Here is a 22,396-nt window from a genome sequence, read left to right on the forward strand (position 1 = left end):
GTTGAGGAGAGGAAACTCATTATCGGTGATATTTTTGAAAGTTAAGCACAAATGGAGGCTGAGAATGAGGCAGGCACGTTTCAAACTAGGAAAGCCAAGGACTGGTGGGTGTGATTTAAGCTGCAAATTCTACTTCCGTCTATATGCTGATAAGAGGTCAGAGACCTCAAAGAGCTCAGTTTAGGAGGGGAAGAAAGACTTGGAAACAAAAGACAAAAATAAACATATCTGCATCACACAGTAGGATTCAGGTCAGATTTGTGCCAGCAAAGAGGGACCAGGAAGTTGTCCATGTCACAGGATAAACCTGGCCCATCTTCCTGGAGAGTTGATTTCACTTGGAGGGGGCAAAGTCTAGCCAGAGTCATATTTTTTTTTAATTTCATGTGTAATGCAGCAAAATGTTGAATTTACTTTAAACATTATAGATAAGACCAAAGACATCAAAAGTGTTTCTCATGTGAGTTGGACAGTACTGAGAGGCTCTGGGGAGAAGAGGCTGAGAGGAAGGAAAGAGGGAGGCCACTAGATCTTACAGCATTTTCTTGACCAGATTAAGGTGCCTGAACTGGGTGTTGGGGTCACTAAGGAGACATATAGGGATTTTTAAACAAAAAGTGACAAGATCAGATTTGTATTTGAGAAAATTCATTCTCCTAGCATTCAGGTGGGTCCACTAGAGGAATTATTTTTTGTTGGTCTTGATCATAGTCCCAATTAAAAGGCAAAGAACAAACGGGTGGTGAAGGGTTTTTGCCACACATATAATATAGGGTTGATGTCTTTAATTTCTAAAAAGTTCATACATTTTGATTTAAAAAAAAAAAAAAAGCTCCAGAATCTATCTAGAAAAAAAAAAAAAAGGCAATTAGCTTGAAAAATTCACTTCTGGAATATATTAAAATATATAAACATGAAAAATGACCATGGTGCCTCATTATATAAATGCATTGTGAAGTAATAATTTGGTCAATATCATCCATTCCATTAATGATGATGAGGAATAATAGCCCTCAATGCTGGCAGGAATTAGGTGAGAAGGACATTTCGGTTGATGGTGTGATAGGCTTGACATTTCAGGAAGAAACTTTGACAGTATGTTCATACCGTTTGACCTGATGACAATATTTCTGGGAATTCATCAGAAAGTTTATCAGGAAACTATCAACGATGTGGACAAAGACTTGTGTATAAAGCACACTATTTATAATAGGCAAAAAACTCAAGATGTCCCACAATCTGGGGAATTATAGGAACCTTCAATATGATATTATGTAGCTATTAACAATGTTTCAAATTATATTTACAAAAGTATCAACAATTCTGCCAGAGGTTGTCACTATTTGCTGACATTATGAGTGATTTCTACTTTCAAAAATATACATATTTTTTAATTTTCCATAACGATAAGGGTTTTAACCCAAAACAAGAAATTGCAGGCCTCATGAATTGCTTTTAGGGAAGTAGCTTTGGCAGAGAGACAACTTTGGGGCCCTGAAAACTGAAACACACAAATGTATTCCTAGCCTATCTTTAATTTTCAACTCACATAAATAATAATAGAATAACAACTTTCTCTCTTCTAAGTCCCTATAATATGCTAAGCACTTAACATGCTTAATCTCATTTAATCCTTGCAAGACCACTCCAAAGAAGGTATTATTAATAATACTCCCATTTTAGAGATAAAAGAACTGAGGCTTCCAGAGTTGAATTAACGGCCCAAGGCTTTACATTTTCTTTTAGTGTTTTCTTGAATCCTCTTTCTTTTTTGCCCTGTCCCCTTCTGTTTAGCCCAGGTCATCGATGCATATCCTGATTTCTCAGCTGAAGACCACAAATCCACAGACCTTCTCCTCTCTGGAAAACTTTTTTTTTTTTTACCCAAAGTAAATACACTAGGGACCTGGGGGCAGGCTTTCCTGAGAGCACTTCCCCCTTCCTTCTCCTTTAACTTTTGCCCCTGGGGCCACAACCAGCTTTCTCATTTGGTAGCAGAAGCTTGTTGGTGTCTTTTCCTCCAACATCAGAGGTCAGTATCTGGGATTACTCTCACCCCCTGAGAGAGCCAGCAGCCAGGAGGCATTTTCTCTCCCCCTATCTCCTTCCTCCCTAGTCCTAGGCCCTCTACTCTTCAAGCCCTTTAGCTCTCTTCAGCTCCCTTTTCTTGTTCTATCTGCTCCCAATCTTTCTTCCTTTTTCCTCCAACTTATTCCCCTGGTCTCCATCTCTGCCTCCATCACTGTATCTTTACTATCATTGCTAAAAGCAAATGCCAAATTATTGTATTTGAAAGAAGAGGTTTTTTAGGGCAGTGGTTCCAAGGTTTTTCTATTTATATGAAACCCATTAATGGGTACTATGCCTCACAAATCCCTTCTCCTAAGTCTCTCTTGGGGGTTCAGGGCCCATTTTGTTGTTTTATACAGACAAGATTGACCAGACTTAGGGTGGTCCGTGAGAGCGTGCTGAGGGCTGCCTGGACTGAAAGTCTGCCCTGTGCGGGGAGGTGAGGAGGAAGCTTCAGGTGCAAATGACTCTTTCCAAGTTGGAAAGAAGTGCTGGGAGGACGCCGGGAGAACAGTGTCTCAACAACCCATAGCTATCTCCTATCCGTTCATCTGTCTCCTAGGCTGAAGCTCCTGACAAACTCGAGTCCACCAGCATCTTGCTGCCCACAAAGGTTGGAGATGGCAGTCTTCCCAAACTCCTGTCTCTCCGGGTGTCTGCTTGTCTTCATTCTCCTCCAGGTGCCCGAGCTGGATTCTGGTAGGTCTCCTCTCTCTCTCTCTCTCTCTCTCCCTCTCTCTCTCTCTCTCTCTCTCTCTCTCTCTCTCTCTCACTCTGGCCTACAAGGTTGAAATTTCTCAGTAATTGTAAACAATCCCATTTGGTTCTCCTTAGCGACTTCCATAAGGGTCGAGATGGACTCCCTTGGGCTGTCGTAGGAATAAGAGAAATGGTGGGAGAGTCTCCGCCCTTCGGCGGGATCCTGGTCTGTATCAGTCCTCATCTCCCACCTCCACATTCTGTCTGACCCTCCTGGTTTTTTGGCAGCTCCCTTTGACGTGATTGGACCCCCGGGGCCCATCCTGGCGGTGGTGGGTGAAGATGCCGAGTTGCCCTGTCACCTCTCCCCCAACGTGAGCGCCGAGCGCATGGAGTTGCGATGGTTCCGAGAGAAGGTCTCTCCCGCGGTGTTCGTGCGCCGGGAAGGGCGAGAGCAGCCCGGAGAGCAGATGGCCGAGTACCAGGGGAGAGTGACGCTGGTGGAGGACCGCATCGCGGAGGGGCGCGTCGCTGTGAGGATACAGGACGTCAAGGCCTCTGATGAGGGGAAGTACCGATGCTTTTTCAGGCAGGACGAAGACTACGAAGAGGCCACCGTGCATCTGAAGGTGGCTGGTGAGTAGACCGGTTTTGACTTTCTCCGGTGACTCCATGAGGGATACATTTTCCTATGTATCTGTTACTTTGGAAGCCATCAGATTCATTCCCCAAATCCCTTTTAGGTTGGAAGAGGTTGGCAGGCCTAGAGTAGGAGATGAGTAGGAAGGGGGTTTGAGTTGAGAGTGGAGAGGGAGCAGCGGAATTATCTTTCTGGGCGGAGCTTTATTTCAATGATGTCCTGCCTTTCTCTCTCAATTATAGCATAAACATTTCCCCATGTTATTAATTAAATAAGTGTAAGCTGTAATGACTGCATAACATTCTCTTCTATTAATAGACCATAATTTGCTTGATCAAAGCCCAGAATTAACCATTTCAGTTGTGTCTATTTTTCATCATTACATTAAGGCTGTGGTGAGCAACCCCAATGCATACTTTGATGCCGCTTTATGGATTAGTACCCAAAGGCCAATTTCCTAAAATCATGGAGCATGGCTGCTTGTTAAGGGTCTTGATCTACCTACAAAAGTTTTTGTTTTTGTTTCCTTTTTCCTTTCAAGCCAAATTTCAGAGTAAAACAACAAGGAAAATGGTAAACACTCAGGAGGAAAGTATGCATTGAGGTCTGACTTTTCCACTTGGCATCAAACAAATCTCTTTCTGAGCTATATTTCCTACTGTAAAACTGGGAAAGCACCACCTCTCAAACAAGGTTTTGCAGAAATGAAATAAAATGAGACAATATATGAGAAATTGCTTTGTCAATTCTCAAAGCATTATGTACTTGTAAGATATTATTACTGTGCCTCGGACTGCCCTACAATGTATAATATACAACTATATTGCTTTTCATGTATGTAGTCAAATAAAGATAAAGTTTGAAAAATACCTGGGTGAAATCTGGGTCCCTGCCTCGTAACAGAGTGCCCCACGTGGCAGCATCGTATATAACTCATATTTCCTTTTTAGGGAAGTATCTTAAAGGTTGGTTATAAAGCCCTAGAGGTTTGATAGCATAAAGCTGTCACTGTTATTTCTGAGTAATAGACACCTTTGAGAATCTGCTGAGGGTGGTGGCCCTTTTCATGAAAAGAATACACATTTTCACGTACACGCACAACTTGGTATATGGGTTTAAACCAATAGTTGTGGATATGTGTTTAAGAACTCTTCTCTGAAGCTTGCTGTCTTTCTGTACTTTGTGGAATTGTAAGAAACTAATTAGACTGAACAGAAAGGTAAAACAGCTTCATGTTGATTTATGTCAACATAATAAACAGCTTCATGTTGATTTATGTCAATTTAATTTGGGGGTGGGGGTAGATGAGGTTGAAATCATTTAAGAAAATTCCTGAATCAGTATCACAGGTAAGTGAAACTTAAATTGTCAACTACAATCTCAGTGCAAAGAACCTCCAATCCCCCTTCTCCTCAAGGATACTCCTTCTCTGTTTATCCTTACATTCTCAGTCCTAGCCCTTTTCCTACCCAAAGCCTTCTCGTGATACTTCCAACCACAGAGCTCTCTCCCATCTCTGGAACTCCCAGCCTAGACTCACTAACCCACCCCTAAGCTATTGGGCTTGCTGTTCCTGCTGACTGGACCCCTTGTCTGTTCATCAAACTCCTGCCCACAATTCCAACACTAAATCCCAACACAGCACCCCTCTCTGATAAGATGTATTCTTTTATTGATACCTCTGTTTCCTTGTGTAAGAAAATATGGAGATGAGTCCCTCTCATCCCCAGTTCCCTTGGGTTTCTCTTTCTCAAACAATGTAGTCCTGTGGTTATAAGCTTCCCAGAAGGATGTCCGCTAAAGGAATAAGTTGCCTCCTTTCTCCATAGCTCTGGGCTCTGATCCTCACATCCACATGGAAGTTCAAGAGAGTGGAGAGATCTGGCTGGAGTGTACCTCAGTGGGATGGTACCCAGAGCCCCGGGTACAGTGGCAAACTCCCAAGGGAGAGGAGTTTCCATCCGTGTCAGAGTCCAGGAACCCTGATGAAGAAGGTCTGTTCACCGTGGCAGCTTCAGTGATCATCAGGGACACCTCCATGAAGAATGTGTCCTGCTGTATCCGGAACCTCCTTCTCGGCCAAGAGAAGGAAGTAGAGATTTCTATACCAGGTCAGTGAAATCAGTGCTAGGTTCCTTTTTGACACAGCTTCAGGGCCACATCACCTGGGACACCTGCCCGGCTGTAACCTCATGGCAGACTTGTCTATTTTCCTCACCTTAAGCTTTCCCCCACCTAAACTCTTGCCCACCAAGCCGCACCAGCCTCACTAGAAGAGTAGAGATTCTGAAGGCATAAATTTTACCTAGATCTCATACAAATTCCGGATTTTCTATCTTGGGAGATACATCTTGGTAGAGAAGCTTTGTCTCTGGGTGGGGCGGGTCTTCTGGATCTAACTAAATTAGTTCTCCTGTTTCCTTGCCTCATCTCCTTGCCTCATCTTCTTCCCCATTCCATGCTAGAGCTCTGTCTAAGTTTCCAGGGTCCTCAGGGAAGCAAATCTTCTCATTATTCCCTACACACTGTCTCTGGTTCAGGCAGGAACTTTTCCTTATTCTTTGGTCATTGAGTCCTATTCTGTTGCACTCAGGTGTGACATTTCCCCTTCCTTATTTATTTCCCTCAACCCCTTGGCTCCCATCCTGCATTGATAGCTAAGGAGAAATTTCCATGAAAACAGGAATTGGTCCATTATATTCTTTATCTCACAGGTCCTGTCCCCAAATGTCTCTTGTTCATCTTCATTCCTCTCTTTCTCTGCCCTCTGTTACCTAAGATCAAAATTTATCTGAAAAGCTCAGAGTGGCATTGCAGGGACTATTTTGCCATGGGAGGAATGTGAGAGGTCCAGATCATCCTCTCTTCCACCCCCTTTTGGAATCAGGAGAGGAGCTGGACTTGCTCTGAGCTTCTCAACAAATGTCCTTCTTGGGGATTTTGTTTTAGCTCCCTTCTTCCCAAGGCTGACTCCCTGGATGGTGGCTGTGGCTGTGGTCTTGATGGTCCTAGGACTTCTCACAATTGGGTCCATATTTTTCACTTGGAGACTATACAAGGAAAGATCCAGACAGAAGAGGCATGAATTCAGCTCTAAAGGTAAGTCATAGAATCGCAGTCTTCTTTTTGGGAATGCTTCCAAGTGGGATTGGATCCAAGTCCTTTAGGATGACTGCCAATGGGAAGATAATTGATTCTAGAATTCTGAAAGTCAGAGGGGATTATAAGCCTCCTGAAGTCAGTGGCACCAAATATGAAGAATAACAGAGGTTTGGGGTACAAGATGAGTCAAACCCAATTCTAACTGAGAGAATAGACCTGATGTTTATTCACTACTCACCTTTAGACTCTATCCTTACTTTTAACTTGGTTTCCTAGTAACGACTAAAGATCTGATCCCAAGCCAGTAGGAACTTCCTGCATATTTCTTAGAAAACAAAACATAATCCTTGTTCTTCATTTATTGATAATGCTTCAACAATCAGGTAGTCATGAAGTAAACAGTTACTCCTTTGTGTGTTTCTTACACCTGTTTGGTCCCCTCCCTCATGCCCACTCTAGAAGGTCGCTAAGGTATTTCTGTTTGTTTTCCAGAGAAACTCCTGGAAGAGCTCAGTAAGTTCTATCTTCTTCTAATTATTTCATCCACAAGGTTTTCTCTCTCTTATTATAAAACATGTCAATAACACTCTTTCTCCCCTCCCCCCTTGCAGAATGGAAAAAGGCTACATTGCATGCAGGTCAGTGGCTCTAAATATCTCAAGGGCTCTGAGGATCTACCTTGCAGGGATTCAAAGTCCTACAGTACTTGGAAATAAAAACCACTAACATATTTTAGTGATGAGGATATAGAGGGGATAGACGATGGCAAATGGCCTCAACATTTTCCTTGAGGCACACAGAGTGTCCTTGGAAGATGGCTAGAAGACAAGTCCCCTCTGACAGGGTCCCATGGGGCACTAGGGACAGTCAGTTCATACATCACCCTGTGGCTGTGCATGGAAGAGAGGACTAGAGACAGCTGAGCAGGCCAGGCAGCTCTCTTCCTGAGGAGACCTGTCAACTGCTAGAGCAGTGTCCCACTTCTTTGGAGAAGAAAGGATAGTTCTTTCAACCTTTAACATTCACTGATGTTCAGACTCACTTTCTCTCTGTCTCTAGTTGATGTGACTCTGGATCCAGATACCGCCCACCCCCACCTCTTTCTGTATGAGGATTCAAAATCTGTCCGACTGGAAGATTCACGTCAGAAACTGCCTGAGAAACCAGAGAGATTTGACTCCTGGCCTTGTGTGTTGGGTCGTGAGGCCTTCACCTCGGGGAGACATTACTGGGAGGTGGAGGTGGGAGACAGGACTGACTGGGCAATCGGGGTGTGTAGGGAGAACGTGACGAAGAAAGGGTTTGACCCCATAACTCCCGAGAATGGTTTCTGGGCTGTGGAGTTGTATGGAAACGGGTACTGGGCTCTCACCCCACTGCGGACCCCTCTCCCATTGGCGGGACCCCCTCGCCGAGTTGGGATCTTCCTGGACTGTGAGTCAGGAGACATCTGCTTCTACAACATGACTGATGGATCCCATATCTATACTTTCTCTAATGCCTCTTTCTCAGGCCCCCTCCGGCCCTTCTTCTGCCTGTGGTCCTGCGGCAAAAAGCCCCTGACCATCTGCCCAGTCACTGATGGGTTTGAGGGAGTCACAGTAGTTGCTGATCCCAAGGACCTTTCTAAGGACATCCCACTCTCGCCCATAGGGCAGGACTCTGCCTCTGGGGATACAGACACCCTCCATTCTAAACTGATCCCTCCCCAGCCCAGCCAACGGGTACCTTAAGGAATACCCCAGCTCAACCGTTTCCCTTCGCTCTTACCCCCTTCTCTATCACCCCCTGGGGCTTCATCTGCCAGCTGTACCCAGCCCCTGTTTCTTCCTGTTGGGTAGGGATTAATTAATCTTGAGACGGTTGTGTTGCTGCTGATAGAGTGTGGGGTGTAGGACCTTCCTAATCTGTTTCCATTTCTGTTTCAATATTCAGGGGGCGGAGAGGTGACTCAAACTGCTTCTCGCGTTCTCCTGGCCCTTGAGGCCAAAGCCTATAGGAAGGCACTTAAAGCTCGGGGATCAAGATGGGCTTAGGCTGGCCTAGGGTTGTGACAGAAACATCTTGGTGTCCAGAATAGGAATATGTAGAGGAACAGGCTTTAGGCAAACAGAAAACCCAAAGGATCCTGGGAAGGGAAGATCCGAGGCTGAAATCCCATAAAGGAACTTGCGGGGAAGTCATGATAGAAGAAAGTGAGGTGGACCCAGGCCAGTGATGGACATCTGGCCTGCCCCTAGAGTTTTAGGGCCTGTATGTCAAATTTTTTAAGTCATATTCTCTGGGGTGGATCTGAGCAATTGGCAAGGAGAGTAAAGAAGAGATGAAATGAGCAGGGCTAGGGGATCAGACAGAACATTTGATAGAGGGGAGAATTTTAGATAAAATTCAAAGGCCGTGTTCACAGCCATGCCTCGGCCCTGTTCCCCTCTCTGCACCCGTGTTTCTCCCTTGCTTGGGGCTCATCTCAACCTCACTTTGTTGACTCCACAAGTCTCAGGTTCTCTTCTTCTTTTTGATCTAGAATCTCTCCATTTCAGAGGCATTTCCAGGCATCATCGTTCAGTAAGATCACCACTTTATCAGCCATTGTCTCAGCCTCAACCCAACATCTGGTTTAAACCCTCCACCATACCTTTAATTAGCTTCGACCACCACCCACTTCCACACTGCACCACCATTCGCTTTCTCCCCACCCAGCTTTCCTACATGCTGCTTCTCCTCAGGGTTCCCTGAAGGCTGCGTCATTGTGCTCAGCACAGCTGGATTGATCGCAGTTGTCTGTATTTGCATTTCCTGTATACGTGTGTCTTGTCTTCCCAATAGACTGCATAGTTACCCAGGCTCCAACCTTCCATTTCCACTGGGTTTTCCAGTTTCCGGGATAGATGTCGCCCATGGTCTTAACCTAATAAATAAGTCTGTCTGATTGCTGAAAACAGCATCTGCACCTTCCTTTCTTTATCCCAACAAGTGGAACTGAAACAAAAACAGAGGAATTAGAGGAATTACCAAGGTGGAACAGAGGGCCGGCACCTGGAGAACCAGATAAAAAGGGCTCCTCCCTCCATCATGTCATGGACGCCCAGCACCCAAGGTCCTCCTCTCCTTGCCCCTTCTTCAAACCCTACTCACCCCACCCTACACTGTACTCCTGGGAGAAGAACATCATTTACCCCTGCTTTAAAAGTATTCATTTGTGTTCAAATTGTACTTTTAGAAAGTAAAAAAGTTCAAAAAACAAAGTCCAAACTTCTTTAAAAACACTTGAGAACCTCAAGCAGTTGTTTTGCTATTTACTGTACAATGTGTATCCTGAAATGTATATGTAACATCTCACTCCGAATAGTTGGGACTGCCACAGGAACCCCTCTCTGAGAGTAGAAGGAGAACTCGTCATAGGTTTTAATTAGTTCTGTGACTTCCCTCCCCTTCCTAGTTCCTCATGATCTTCAAGGAAAATGGTTACCAAACACAGTACTGAGCTGGCAGTAGATTCTTAGGAAACATCTGTGTCCACCCCCCTCCCAGGTTTAGCCTCTTCACATGAGGCACCCTGAGGCAGAACTTATCTGATGAGCCCTGAGGCTTTCTTTCCAGCTGGCACCAGCTACCAGTGCCTGGAAGAAATTAACAGTCTTGGTCGTTCTGGCTTTATTTTCAAATCTTCCAAAAGAGAAGAAAGGTGGCCTTGCTGATGCTTTGCCAAAGCCCATCTTAATCACCTGAAGCAGAATCGGTGATACTGTGATTTTAGAAGCACCAAAAAGGCATCTCTTCCACCACTGCAAATAATTGTAATATTTCCAAGGCCTGATTTTCTTTTTTAACCAGAAACAAAAACCACTCACCCCACAGCTAAAGATCAGCCCCAAAACGCAAATGCTACTGAAATGCTAGTAATAGACTTCATTTCACACACCAAACGCCAACTCTGGTCATCACATGTTTGAAAGGGCCTGCCTCTCTTTAACAGAGATTCTGTGAGATAGTTGAGCTCAGACATTCAAATTAAGAGAAAAATAACTGTACAACTTCTATCATCCCTTATCAACAACAACTCTTCCGTGCCATCTCCCTGCATATCCCCATTTATCTATCTGTCCCTTCTGCCTCCAGACACACTCAGGTCTCCTCAAAACTCCTTCTCAAAACCTCTGAGTCCACTCCCAACGACATGCACATGTACTCTCATTTTAAAATTTAAAATGGAAATAGCCTTTTTCCTTGAATACATATGGAAGTTCATTTTAAAAAATAAAAATGATCAAAATCTCATCACTCAAATATAACCGATGTCAAAATGTGGGTTTATCCTCTCCTTAAAAACAAAACAAAACAAAACAAAAAACTATATGTCCATGGTTTAGTTCTAAGGACCTAAACTAAATTCTCTTTGAGGAGTGTTCCATACCAATTAGAAACTCTTTGTAGTACAGATCAGGTAGCTTTGCTGGACATAAACAGAGACTTAGGAAAGCCATAAGAATTAATGGAAGATAAAGCGATACACTTGTGGAAAGTGAAAGGCAGAACTGGTCTCAGTTTGAGGCCTCCTTCTGAGAACAGTATAACATCCATACAGAAAAGTCCACAAATCCTCAGTGTACAGCTAGATAATTCGGAACAAGAAGCAAGACACCCGGACACCCTTACACCGGTCCCCGGGGTAACCCCAGCGGGGAGATTTACAACAGAAAGGACAGGAGGGAGGAGGAGTGAGCGAGCGCCCGAGAGGGCTGGGCCTCGGCGAGCACCAAACTGAATAAATAGCCTAAAACCTCCTGGGAGCAGGTGTCAATTTAAGTAAGGCAACTTCAGCAACGTGGGTGCCATTATTTGAACAAGAATTCTGTCGAGAATGGAGAAAAAGTTCCCTTACTCTTGGGTACCCAGGCCTGCGCCGCCACACCCGCGGCAGCCTGGAATCGAATCCGCTTTCATGCAGAAGACGCCCCCCGCCGGTCCCGGCAACCCGGCACTTATCCCGCGCCTCCACCCAGGGTCGGCGTCCGGGGCCGTTCGCAAACTTGTGGTTTCGCTTTTTAACCGAAGAATTTCCACATCCTCCGGAAAAAAACAAAACAAACAAAAAAAAAGGTTGACTAGCGTTGAGGTACACACGGAAATGAAATTCGAGCAAGTACTGTTGCAAGGTAGTCAGGATGGCCGAGCGGTCTAAGGCGCTGCGTTCAGGTCGCAGTCTCCCCTGGAGGCGTGGGTTCGAATCCCACTCCTGACAACTCGCTTTTCAAACTATTTGATTGTGATTGTATGTGTATTACACTCTTCTATGTTAACCTCGTGGATTCAAACTTTTTTTTTTAAATAAGTTATCCGAAATAAAAGAATTAAAATATTTTTAAAAAAAGAATGAAAGCTCTAGAATGAAAGCACTCTGTACCCAGAACACAATTTAAGATCTAGTCATTTTAATTTCATCTCCTTTCACTGTCTCTAGTTGTCTGTCCCTCTCTCTCTCCTTCACATTCAAGGAGTCGAATGAATGTTACTCCTCAATTATTTATCACTGATGTCCACAGGGTCCTTCTTTTGTTTTATTTATTTATGGATTCCTTTTTAATTGCCTTTCAATTTCATTTTCGTCTCCCACCCCCATAAGAAATCACTGGAAAGATCATCCTTTTCTTTCTTGCTATATGTTTTTGTAGAACATGTATTTTTGGTTTTGGTACATGCGTTTTTAATTTACATAAATGACGCTGTGTCATATATCTCATTCTATTTTTACTTTGTCCCTTTCGTGCCACAGTTTTTTAATCTGTGTTGCTGTGCGTACCTCTAGACCCCATCTAGAACTATTATTTTTAATTATTGCACAGAGGTCTGCAGTGTGTGTCCTCACCCAGGGATGACTCCCAGATTAGGTCCAACGCCCTCCCACCACAAATAAGGGTGCCATCAATGAACATCTTCCTATGTATTACATTATGAAGCTGTGTAAGATTTTCCGCAGGATTGACTTGCAGGTCATGAAGGTCTGACTGTTTACAAATTTTGCAGTTCAGAACAGCACCCAGGACCCAGGACCTGGGAAGGGAGATTTAGACACACACAAATTCATGTTTAGTGACATCTCCAGAAACATCCCTCAAATTCAATTTTCCTGACGTCCAGCCCGCTTATTTTGAGCATTAATACTACAGTTACAAATATTAACCTACAGTGTTTCTATTCTGAAATCAATACTTGGATAGTGAATATTATTTTTACATAATTTATTGCAAAGCCCCCCAAAATCAAAAACCTCAGGTGATTGGAATTTTCTCCTCTCCATTCCTTTTTTAAAAAAGAAATCTAATCTAATAACAGGTTACAAAGGCAGAAAATAGGGTGAATCTCTTATGATCATTGATATTTAGAATTGTTCTGCCCTCTCGCTCCTCTAAATTCCTCAGAACTCACAGAAAGGTTCATACATACACTGAAAGAAAAGTGAATTGGTATGTCTTAGAAAGATGGTCATTAGCAAGGCTAGAAAAGAACAAACAAATGAAGTTTCCCTTTATTGCCTAGGTGACCACATATTGTCCATTTCTGCCCATTTAGGGTCCCCACGTGGGCCCTGGAAACATATGAGAAAGGAGGAAATGGCAAATAGGCACAACTCCTAGGGTAATAGGAGAAGCACTCAGAAGTGCCTGGAGGGTCACTAGGTGGGTCCAACGCTATTCAGGCTACCTGGGCTCTGCCACTTACGAGCTGTATGACCTTCCATGCAAATGACTTTGTATCCCTTGCCTTGGTGACTTCCTCTTTAAAATGGAGGAAATAATTGAAACTTACCCCATATGTATGCTGTGAGATTGCATGACTTGGTATATACAAAGTGCTTGGCAAATAATAAAGGCCTGATAAATCCCTGGCATAAATGCCTAATAAATCTTTTTGTTGTTGTAATTGAGCACGCATTGTTTGCCAAGGTCTGTGAACAGGACAGGTGCAGCTCCTACCCCAAGGAATAGACATGTTCGCAGCAAAAACAGGTATGGAGCAAGTAGATGAGTGTTGCTACCCAGGAAGAAATGGGAAATAAAGACCCTTTTAGCTTTACATCTCCATAGGAGTATCTCAGCAGCCCAGCTAGAGGTCCCACTTAATCCACAACTTGTAAATTCAAGTTCCATCCATACTGCTTTGGTAATGTATGGTCTTTTCAAAAGAAAACATGAAACACTTGAGACTTACCAACTGTCAAACCAAGTCCAGCTGTGGTTTACTTGATTCCATAAATCAGCAGTTCCCAACCTTTTTGGCACCAGGGACTGGTTTCGTGCAAGACAGTTTTTCCAAGGAGTGGGGCACGGGATGTTTTCAGTATGATTCGAGTGCATTATCTTTATTATGCACTTTATTTCTATTATTATTACATTGTAATATATAATGAAATAATTATACAACAACATAATGCAGAATCAGTGGGAGCCCTGAGCTTGTTTTCACTTGCCACTCACTGATAGGGTTTTGCTATGAGTCTGCAAGCAATTCACTTATTATGGTCTCTGTGCAGTCAAACCTCTCTGCTAAGAATAATCTGTATTTGCAGCCAGTCCCCAGCACTAACATCACTGCCTCAGCTCCACCTCAGATCATCAGACACTAGATTCTCATAAGAAGCACGCAACCTAGATCCCTCCCATGGGCAGTTCACAGTAGGGTTCGCTCTCCTATGAGAATCTAATGCCGCTGCTGATCTGACAGGAGGCGGAACTCAGGCGGTAATGCGAGCGGTGGGGAGCGGCTATAAATACAGATGAAGCTTTACTTGCTCGCCCGCCACTCACCTCTTGCTGTGCGGCCCAGTTCCTAACAGGCCACGACTGGTACTGGTCCGTGGCCCGGGGGTTGGTGACCCCTGCCACAAATTATGAGGATGCCTATAAGACTATGGTCATCGCGAGACAAAGAAGAATTTCAAGATCTGCACACCCCATTCTCTAGTTGCTTCCGCTTACCTGAACTGAGCGTCCTCTTTCTCACCTCTAGGCACACACTGTTCCCTTTGCCTGGAGCACCTCTTCCACTTCTCTCTCCAGCCCACTCTCTTGCCTCGATCTTGCCTACATCTCCTCCATGCTCAGTTTGGGTGTCACTTCTTTCATGACGTCTTCCCCACCTCCTTCTATCTCCACCCAGTCTGAGTTAAGTATCAAAGCGTGGCCTACAGTACCCTCCACTCCCAATGGTGTTATATCCCACTCTACTGTAATTGCTATTGAACTGTTTGACTCATCCTCCCACCAGCCTCTTTAGGACAGAACTCATGAGCCATGTGACATTAGCATGGTGCCTGCCACATGATAGGCACTGGGTGGATAAACAAGCATTTGATTGTAAACCATTTCCACTTGTACACAAAAATCATTTTCATGATTGTTACATGGAGAGTTAGGAAGATTTTTAGGCTTTTGGGACAGGTGGTTAGATTTCTCACCTGGAATATTCTATAGCTTCAGTAGCCAGCAACACTACCTCACTGGTACAGATCAGGCAGTCTATTGAGGGCCACTTGGCTGGAAGCATCCTTGTAAAGGTATTCCTAGAGCCTGATGGAGTAGAAGGGTGAAGGTTAAGGCAGCTTTGGTGACAGGATGAAGGAGTGGTCTAGTGTTGACATCTACACTGGGATGCAGCTGGCCTCACCATTTGAGGGAGGTGTGTAATCTGGGCCTGGGAAAAAGACTTTTTCGAGCAGAAGATAGGAGAATGTGAAAAAGAGGGTCTGTCTTTTGATGAAATAAAATTTATATTTTAAGGCAGGGCAAGAAAAATTAAACATAATATTCTCTCTCTGTGTTTGTTTGGACCTCCTCCTTCATGTGCAGCGTGCATTTGCATTACACATTAAACAGAGCACCTCAAAGATGGGAGTGACTGCTCCACCATAAAGATTATATTTTCCCCCTTTCCGCTGATGCTAGCGATGTAATTTCTTAAAAGAATAGCGTTCTTTACCAAATTTGTAGGGGGTCATGGTGACTTGCTGCTCACTTTATATGTGCTTATACGGACTATGTATAGCCTTGGTGAACTTTATGTAAAATATCAGCATACATATCTGTACGTTTTGATGTACTATCCTTTGTCTCGAAAATGTATATGACTGTGCATTCGACTTCGAACAGGTGGAACATTTCTCAGAGCTTTCTGAGAATCTGTCTCCTGGTTATAATCCTCAGTTTAGCTCAAATAAAATCTGCTTTTTTTTCTTCTCAACTTGATTATTAATTGAATTTTCATTGGTACTCTCCATTGCTGTGTGATGCCTATAAAGAAAAGTGGGGAATCAAGCTTCAGAGTGAGTGGAGAAAGTCTCCATAAAAGTAGAATTGTTTCCTGAACTATTCTTCAAAGTGTTGGGACATTTTGTTTCTGCAGACAGAACAGGAGATCACATTTCAACCCTTGACCATCTACATAAAATAATGTGCTCTGAGGTAAAAGCCAGGTTGGTGGGACTTTCTGGGCCAGGTGGAGGGGGGTTTGGTCTTGGGAGATGAGTAAGAGGGTAACACAGTGAACTTCATTTCCCTTGAGTTTCTATGTAAAGGGGCCCAGTAATGACTAAAACTCCAGACTTCTTTTCCACCTCTCACGTTTCCTTCCTCTGTCTTACAGAGAGTTTGGAAGAAGGCACCTCAGCCCTTCCTGGACTGCTTCTTCAAGTCAGCCTGCATGCTAACAGCTTCAGGTCTGTCTGTTCTAGTGGGCTATCCACTCCGTGGATATGCAATCAAAAGGATGCTTCTCCCTCACAGCTTCTTTTCTGAAATCCCGGGGACAAATATTTTTCTCTTTGATTTTCCTTTCCAAAAAACTCTGACCACAAGACCACCTTTTAAAATAGTTATTTACAACTTGCATTGTATAGTTGGATTTTAGTGGCTGCTATGAATTGAGATGCTGCAACCTTCTCAACAACGCATGTATCAGTCATTCCAGAGGCTGATCTTGCTAAAAAATAATGCCTGTAGATTATGAAAGTGCATCCATTTGATTTCCCCAGGAAAAATAATAGAATGACCAGAGATTATGATGTTGCTTATAGTTTAAATCTGGAGACTTTGCCTTCTGCTTTCCCTGGTTCCCTTTTTGCTTGCTGAAAAAACACTACATAAACAAGCAAGAACGTCAAGAAAGATAGAAATTCTTCTGAAAGAAAAACAAATTCATCTTTGTCTCTTCTTTTTCTTTTTTGTAAACAATAAAACTGTCCCCACCCTCAGACTCATGTAATACAGTTCCGTCAAACTCCGTAGGGAAAATTTACCCTTAACATTGATTACATTTTAATCCCCCATACCCTTTTCGAAGGCAGGAAAACCGCAAAAGGCCCCGCTGGGATTCGAACCCAGGATCTCCTGTTTACTAGACAGGCGCTTTAACCAGCTAAGCCACGGAGCCGACACGTCCGCCCGCTTGCAAATCGACATAGAAAAGGAATGATCTTAGCTTTTGTTCTGTACATCTGTTTCCTCGTTATTGAGGTTCACGAGCCCCCCCACCAAGATGGTCTCTCAGACCCTAAAGATGAACCTCTGCTTCGCCCCCAAAGACCTAAGAGACCGCGCAGCCATAGGAAAACTGAGACCCTCCGCGCGGGGGTGGGGTGAGGGAAACTCTGGCGCGAGTCTGAGCCCTCAGGCGGCGCCAGAGGAGTCTTTCAGGAACTGCCAGGAAGGGCAAGAGTTCAGCAGCTGCAGCTTCCTCGGGTGAATTATGACCTGGGGCCCCTGGAGGAGAGGAAATTGGCCACATTTGCACCAGAACACTTCCAACACCAAGAACTGGTCCCTGCAGGAAGCAAGCTATGTGTTCTTTATTTCACGGATTTTAATTAAAATTCCAGCTCTTCCTTACCCCATTTCTTTCCGTAAAATTGGGTTCCACCAGCCTGCTTCTTGCTTAACTAAGTTGCACCTTTAAAAAATTCAAGACTTCATCATTAAAACCTAGTTTGGAAAGAGATAAAGGAGCAATCTCCTCTCCTCTGCAGCTAGAGGAAGAGAGACGCTTTCTTGTCCGAAAACTTGTCCAAAGGATCTGCTTGACAAGCTGTCAAACTGAAAGAATTCACAAAAATTTCTATATTTTCATGGGGACTTGTGTATTTGTAACTGTTCCAAATTCATTCTATTCTCTGTGAAATAGATCCGTCCTTAGGCAAAGGGCTTTAGTGGAATTCGGAAGAGTTTACAAGTTGTTGCCATAGCTGTGAAAGTAACTTCCCAAATGAAACCTGTAATTATGATTGGCTGCTTGCTTGAAATCTGTTGCCGTTCTGAAAATGTTGAAATTAACATTTCAGTATTTCCGAACTGTATCAATATTGAAGGATTTCTCTGTCTCACTTTAAACCAGCCATTGGCACTAATCTCTGCCTACAAACATGATTTGGGGGAGAGGTTAAAAAGCCCAAGACTCTGCTAGATTTCTTTTTCATAAAACGATTGAAAGTCTGTGAACTCAACACACAGTCTGATTCACTCCATGAAATAAGCACCGATTTCTTGAATAGTATAAGATTAACCATTGTATTATTAATGTGCTTGGAGCCAAGATAATCATAAACAGCAGAGTCACACCTAACATGGCTTTGACCAAACTGTGGTAGATAGACATTCAGAAAGACAACAGAGCCAACAATATTTGGTCTTGGTTTTTCCTTAGACTGGCAGCTGTCAAAATTTGCACAGAAATTCTGGGAAGTCAAAGGAGTTTTTTTAACAAGCCAGAGACAAATCTTGGGAGAAAAATTAAAACTCAGAGCAATCACTTCCAGAAATCTGGGAGTGACCTGCAAAGACCATGGAAAGGCCCCTCACAATGGCTCTGTTTCACACACCTGAAATCGGAGAAGGTGCAGATCGTGGTGTCATAGACTGCTGACAGTGGAAATGGCTGGCAGTGCTACTATTTTCCAAATGCTTGGGAGAGAAACTGGAAGAATAGTGCACTGTGACCCAGAGGAGGAGGAGAGTCCACCGCAGTGATGGCTGGTTTTACATGTCAACTTGGCTAGTCGATAGAGCCCAGTTATTCAATTAAACATTAATCTAGACGTTGCTGTGAAGGTATTTTTGTACATGTGGTTAACTTCTACAATTAGTTGACTATAAGAAAAAGAGATTATTCTCAGTAATGTGGGTGGGCCTTATCCAACAAGTTAAGACTTTAAGAGCAAAATGAAGGTTTTCCTAAGGAAGAAGAAATTCTGTCTCAAGACATCAGCTCCTGCCTGAGGTTTTCTAGACTGCCAGCCTCCACTACAGATTTCACACTTCCCAGTCCCCACAATCACATAAGCCAACTCCTAGAAATACATGTATATTTTCCTACTGGTTCTGTTTTTTCTGGACTCTGTGTCTCTTTCTCTGACTGGAACAACTACTGAAGAAAAGACTGGAAGCTGGAAACTGGAACTCTCAGAAAAGAAGTCCCAGTAGAAAGCTATCTAAAAACAAAATGAAAGCATGCCTCAGCTCATGTCAGAGCATGAGCAGAGAAATCTGAGGCAGCCAAAAAAAGCTTTTAAAACCTTCAAGGCAAAACAAAAACAAAAAAAAAAACCCTTCAAAACAGAGGGAGGTCTTTGCAGACATGAGGAGGGCAGATGTGAACATGGCCTCCAGCTAGCTGGGTTGAAACCCATTTTAGAGGTGCAAGATGGGACCTGTGACTTCCAGGGATGCCCTGGAATCTGGCCTTCCCATCCTGGGTATGTGATGAGGATAAAATAGAGTGAAGAGGTACCTCTGTTTGCTTCTGTTGAGCTGCACCCCACAGGCCTGCAAGCCCTGTACTTGCCCCACCTCAAGATGGAAGAAAGAGCTCAGAGTCAGCTACAGAGACATCAGTGGTTTAATGGATGGGGGATCTTACACATCTGAAGCCACGTCCTGGAGTGACACCCCACCGTGTTCGGTACTTGGCAGTAGCCTTCGCTCCCAGGGGAAGAGGGAGGTTACCAGTTATACGGGGAATTGACATCGGGTTGGCTCATCACTTACCAGGGAAACCAGCTGAGGAGCATACCGCTCACCACCCCTTTGATAAGCTATCTTGGTGGAGATGTTCTGATCTAAAGATTAGAACAATCAGTAGCTGGGGCACCGGGTGAGTATGTAGGCATTTACTGACTTGGCTCTACAATTAAAAGGGAGGGTCAGTCATGTAAGTAGGGTGTAGGTGAAGCAGGTACTGGTAGAGCAGGGGATGTACAGAGAGCAGAGAACAGCCAGCTTGAGTGGCCTAATCATACAGCTTCATTTCTGAAAATTCAGGCGCAGTTGTTCATGTTTCCAAGCTCCTCTTTAGAACAGAAATGTCTTTTTCTTCTGATAGGGAGGGGATAGTCTGTAAGTTTGGATGGGAAAATAAATTTTTATCTTGACTAACTTCTTACTGAAATTTTTTATTTTCTTCCATTATGAATGTAGGCAACAAAGCACAGTATATTTCAGTCCTTTTCATTTTATCACTATTGGCAATCACAAATATTTTCACAGAAAATTACAGTTGTTGCAAATTTCTTAAAATATTATTTATGCTCGTTACTGCTTTGAAATTATAGTATTTATTAGAACTTCTGGATATTATCATTTGGTGCATTAATAAAGGAGCATAAATATTATAATATAAATTTTTAATAGTTTGATAACATATTTCAATATAATTGTTTTCCCCTTGAAACCTTATGTATTTATCTTCTTAATTTACATTTTAAAGTATTATTCTGTCATGGAGTCCATAACCACCAAAGTTCCTAGGGGTACATAATACCAACTCTGGTCAGAAGACCCCTATTTACTATCTAGGGAGAAATCCCTAACTAGATCTACCTTAATGTTTATGCAGAAACAGGAACATGTACATTTTTCTTAAGGGCTGTTGCAACCTTATGAACTGAAAACAAAGATTTTCTAAACACAATGTGTACATTCTCAATGTCAGGCAGTTTTACTCTGTTTAGTAGCCCTCAACTTAGTGTTTTTTTTTTTTTTTTTTTGAGGGGGGTGAAGTAGAAATGAATAGCTTTATTGCTTTGCCAGGCAAAGTGGGCCACAGAGGGCTAATGCTCTCAAAACTGTGTGTCCCCAGCCCTCAACTTATTTGCGATGCTCACCAGGCATGGAGATAATGATTCCTTCTCAGAAATATAGACAGGCTGAAAGGCTCACATAAGAGACACTTCCTGAGAAAGCAAACAAATGCTCCTTTTAAAGGTGTCAAAATTCTGAAATGTATGTCCTGAGGTAGGAGCAGCATGCGGTGAGGGTGCTTAGCATAGAGTCTTGCTTAAGTAAATATTGGAAATAAAATGTTTTCAACGACCCAAGAAGAGACAAGAAAGAATGTCATATATTGTCACCCTACAACGGCTTCCAATTTCCTACACGGTAACAGCCAAAGCCCATACAAGGGTGTACAAGGCCAGAGGTCATCTCCAGGAGGTCTCCTAGCCCTTTCCGCTCCGCACTGGCCTCCTCGACATTGCTGGAACATCCCATGCACTCTCCCACCTCCATGCCTTTGCCCTGGAGATTACCCCAGTTCCAGGTCGCTCTTTTCCCTGATACCCGTATTTATTGTTCATCACCTTTCCTGCTGGGCTTTTCCATTCTCTTTCCCGTTTGTCTTTCTTCCTCTAAGTGCTTATCACAATTATTTTATTTATTTAATGCTTTATTATAGTCTTCGCTACGTCCATGAAATCTTCTTGAGAGCATGGATCACCTCTGTTTTCTTCACAGTTGTATTTCCGGTGCCATATTGGTTGAATGAATGAATGAATGCATGAACGAAGAGATGATACTGGGGCAGAGAATGCCGGGGTCTGTACAGACAGACTGAGAAAGCAGCACAGACGCTAGGGCGCGTGCAGGCGAACTGGCCGCCTGGGGGTTCACGCGCTGCAGTCTGAGTTAGCCAGGAGGACGGGGCTTTCAGGGCCAGGCGCAGACCCCACAAGGTGGACCGGTTGCCGCCGCCTGGTTTCTGATGAAGGCATGTCCGCCTAGTTGTTGTACAGATGCAGGGCCAGTGGCGCAATGGATAACGCGTCTGACTACGGATCAGAAGATTCCAGGTTCGACTCCTGGCTGGCTCGGAGTACGCATCACCGTTTTACTTCTTTCCTCTCCCGACCACTGAGGAACCCAATGGAGTTAGAAAATCCATTACAAAGTGAAGTTTGCCTGGAAGTCTCAGGAGCGAAAAGGCCCCGCTTTTGACCACAGCCAGGGTCATCATTCCTTTGCAGAGCAAATTCCGCGTCCGGCCATGCGGTGGCGCTAGCCAAAGCCAGACTGAGAAATGTGCGTGGGCCCCGTGTCACGCCCAGCCCCACCAGTTCATTCCTGCTGAAGGATGTGTTTGAGGTAACCTGGTAAACAATGAGGAAGAAATTAAGATCCAGAAGTTCAGATTGAGAAGTAATAGTGAAGGGATTGAAGTCTCTTTTTTTCTCCCCCATCCGGTCATTTCCAGAATAAATTATTAAGAATTTTGCTTCAGATCTGTACGCTGCAGGGGCTTGCTTTGCGCATCTAATTGGCCTCTCTGGTTTGGGAGAGTGGTACAAGACGCACGCGCATATTAACCACGCACATTTGCTGGGACGAAGCGGCGGGGCGGGGCGGGGCGGGGCGGGGCGGGGCGGGGCGGGAGGAAGTGAGGAAGTGGGAGGGAGGGGCGTGTTCTGTAGGGAGAACTGTCAGCAGGGGGAAGGCTCTTTCATCGAGTTTCCGTAGTGTAGTGGTTATCACGTTCGCCTCACACGCGAAAGGTCCCCGGTTCGAAACCGGGCGGAAACAATGTTTGTTCTTTTTTTCCCCCCTACCTGTGTGGATCTCATTTAAAACT

At 43.9% G+C, this 22,396-nt stretch overlaps 2 protein-coding genes and 4 non-coding genes across 6 annotated transcripts in view; 5 read left to right on the forward strand and 1 right to left on the reverse strand.

Annotated features, from left to right (window-relative positions):
- LOC132497348 (histone H4) overlaps positions 1–22,396 on the forward strand; it is a 313,717-nt gene that overhangs the window by 123,629 nt on the left and 167,692 nt on the right. The gene's annotated exons all lie outside the window — the stretch shown is intronic.
- BTN1A1 (butyrophilin subfamily 1 member A1) lies at positions 2,691–8,244 on the forward strand. The gene is made up of 7 exons (XM_060110438.1): positions 2,691–2,769; positions 3,058–3,405; positions 5,239–5,520; positions 6,359–6,508; positions 7,004–7,024; positions 7,123–7,149; positions 7,571–8,244. Exons 1-7 carry the CDS (start codon positions 2,691–2,693, stop codon positions 8,242–8,244), a joined length of 1,581 nt encoding a protein of 526 aa, XP_059966421.1.
- On the forward strand, positions 11,671–11,753 carry TRNAL-CAG (transfer RNA leucine (anticodon CAG)). The gene has a single exon. It is a non-coding gene; the product is annotated as a tRNA-Leu (tRNA).
- TRNAT-AGU (transfer RNA threonine (anticodon AGU)) lies at positions 16,863–16,936 on the reverse strand. Its single transcript has one exon. It is a non-coding gene; the product is annotated as a tRNA-Thr (tRNA).
- TRNAR-ACG (transfer RNA arginine (anticodon ACG)) lies at positions 21,569–21,641 on the forward strand. Its single transcript has one exon. It is a non-coding gene; the product is annotated as a tRNA-Arg (tRNA).
- TRNAV-CAC (transfer RNA valine (anticodon CAC)) lies at positions 22,275–22,347 on the forward strand. Its single transcript has one exon. It is a non-coding gene; the product is annotated as a tRNA-Val (tRNA).

The sequence above is a fragment of the Mesoplodon densirostris genome, chromosome 10, assembly GCF_025265405.1.
Source record: "Mesoplodon densirostris isolate mMesDen1 chromosome 10, mMesDen1 primary haplotype, whole genome shotgun sequence".
Classification (NCBI taxonomy): Eukaryota; Metazoa; Chordata; class Mammalia; order Artiodactyla; family Ziphiidae; genus Mesoplodon; species Mesoplodon densirostris.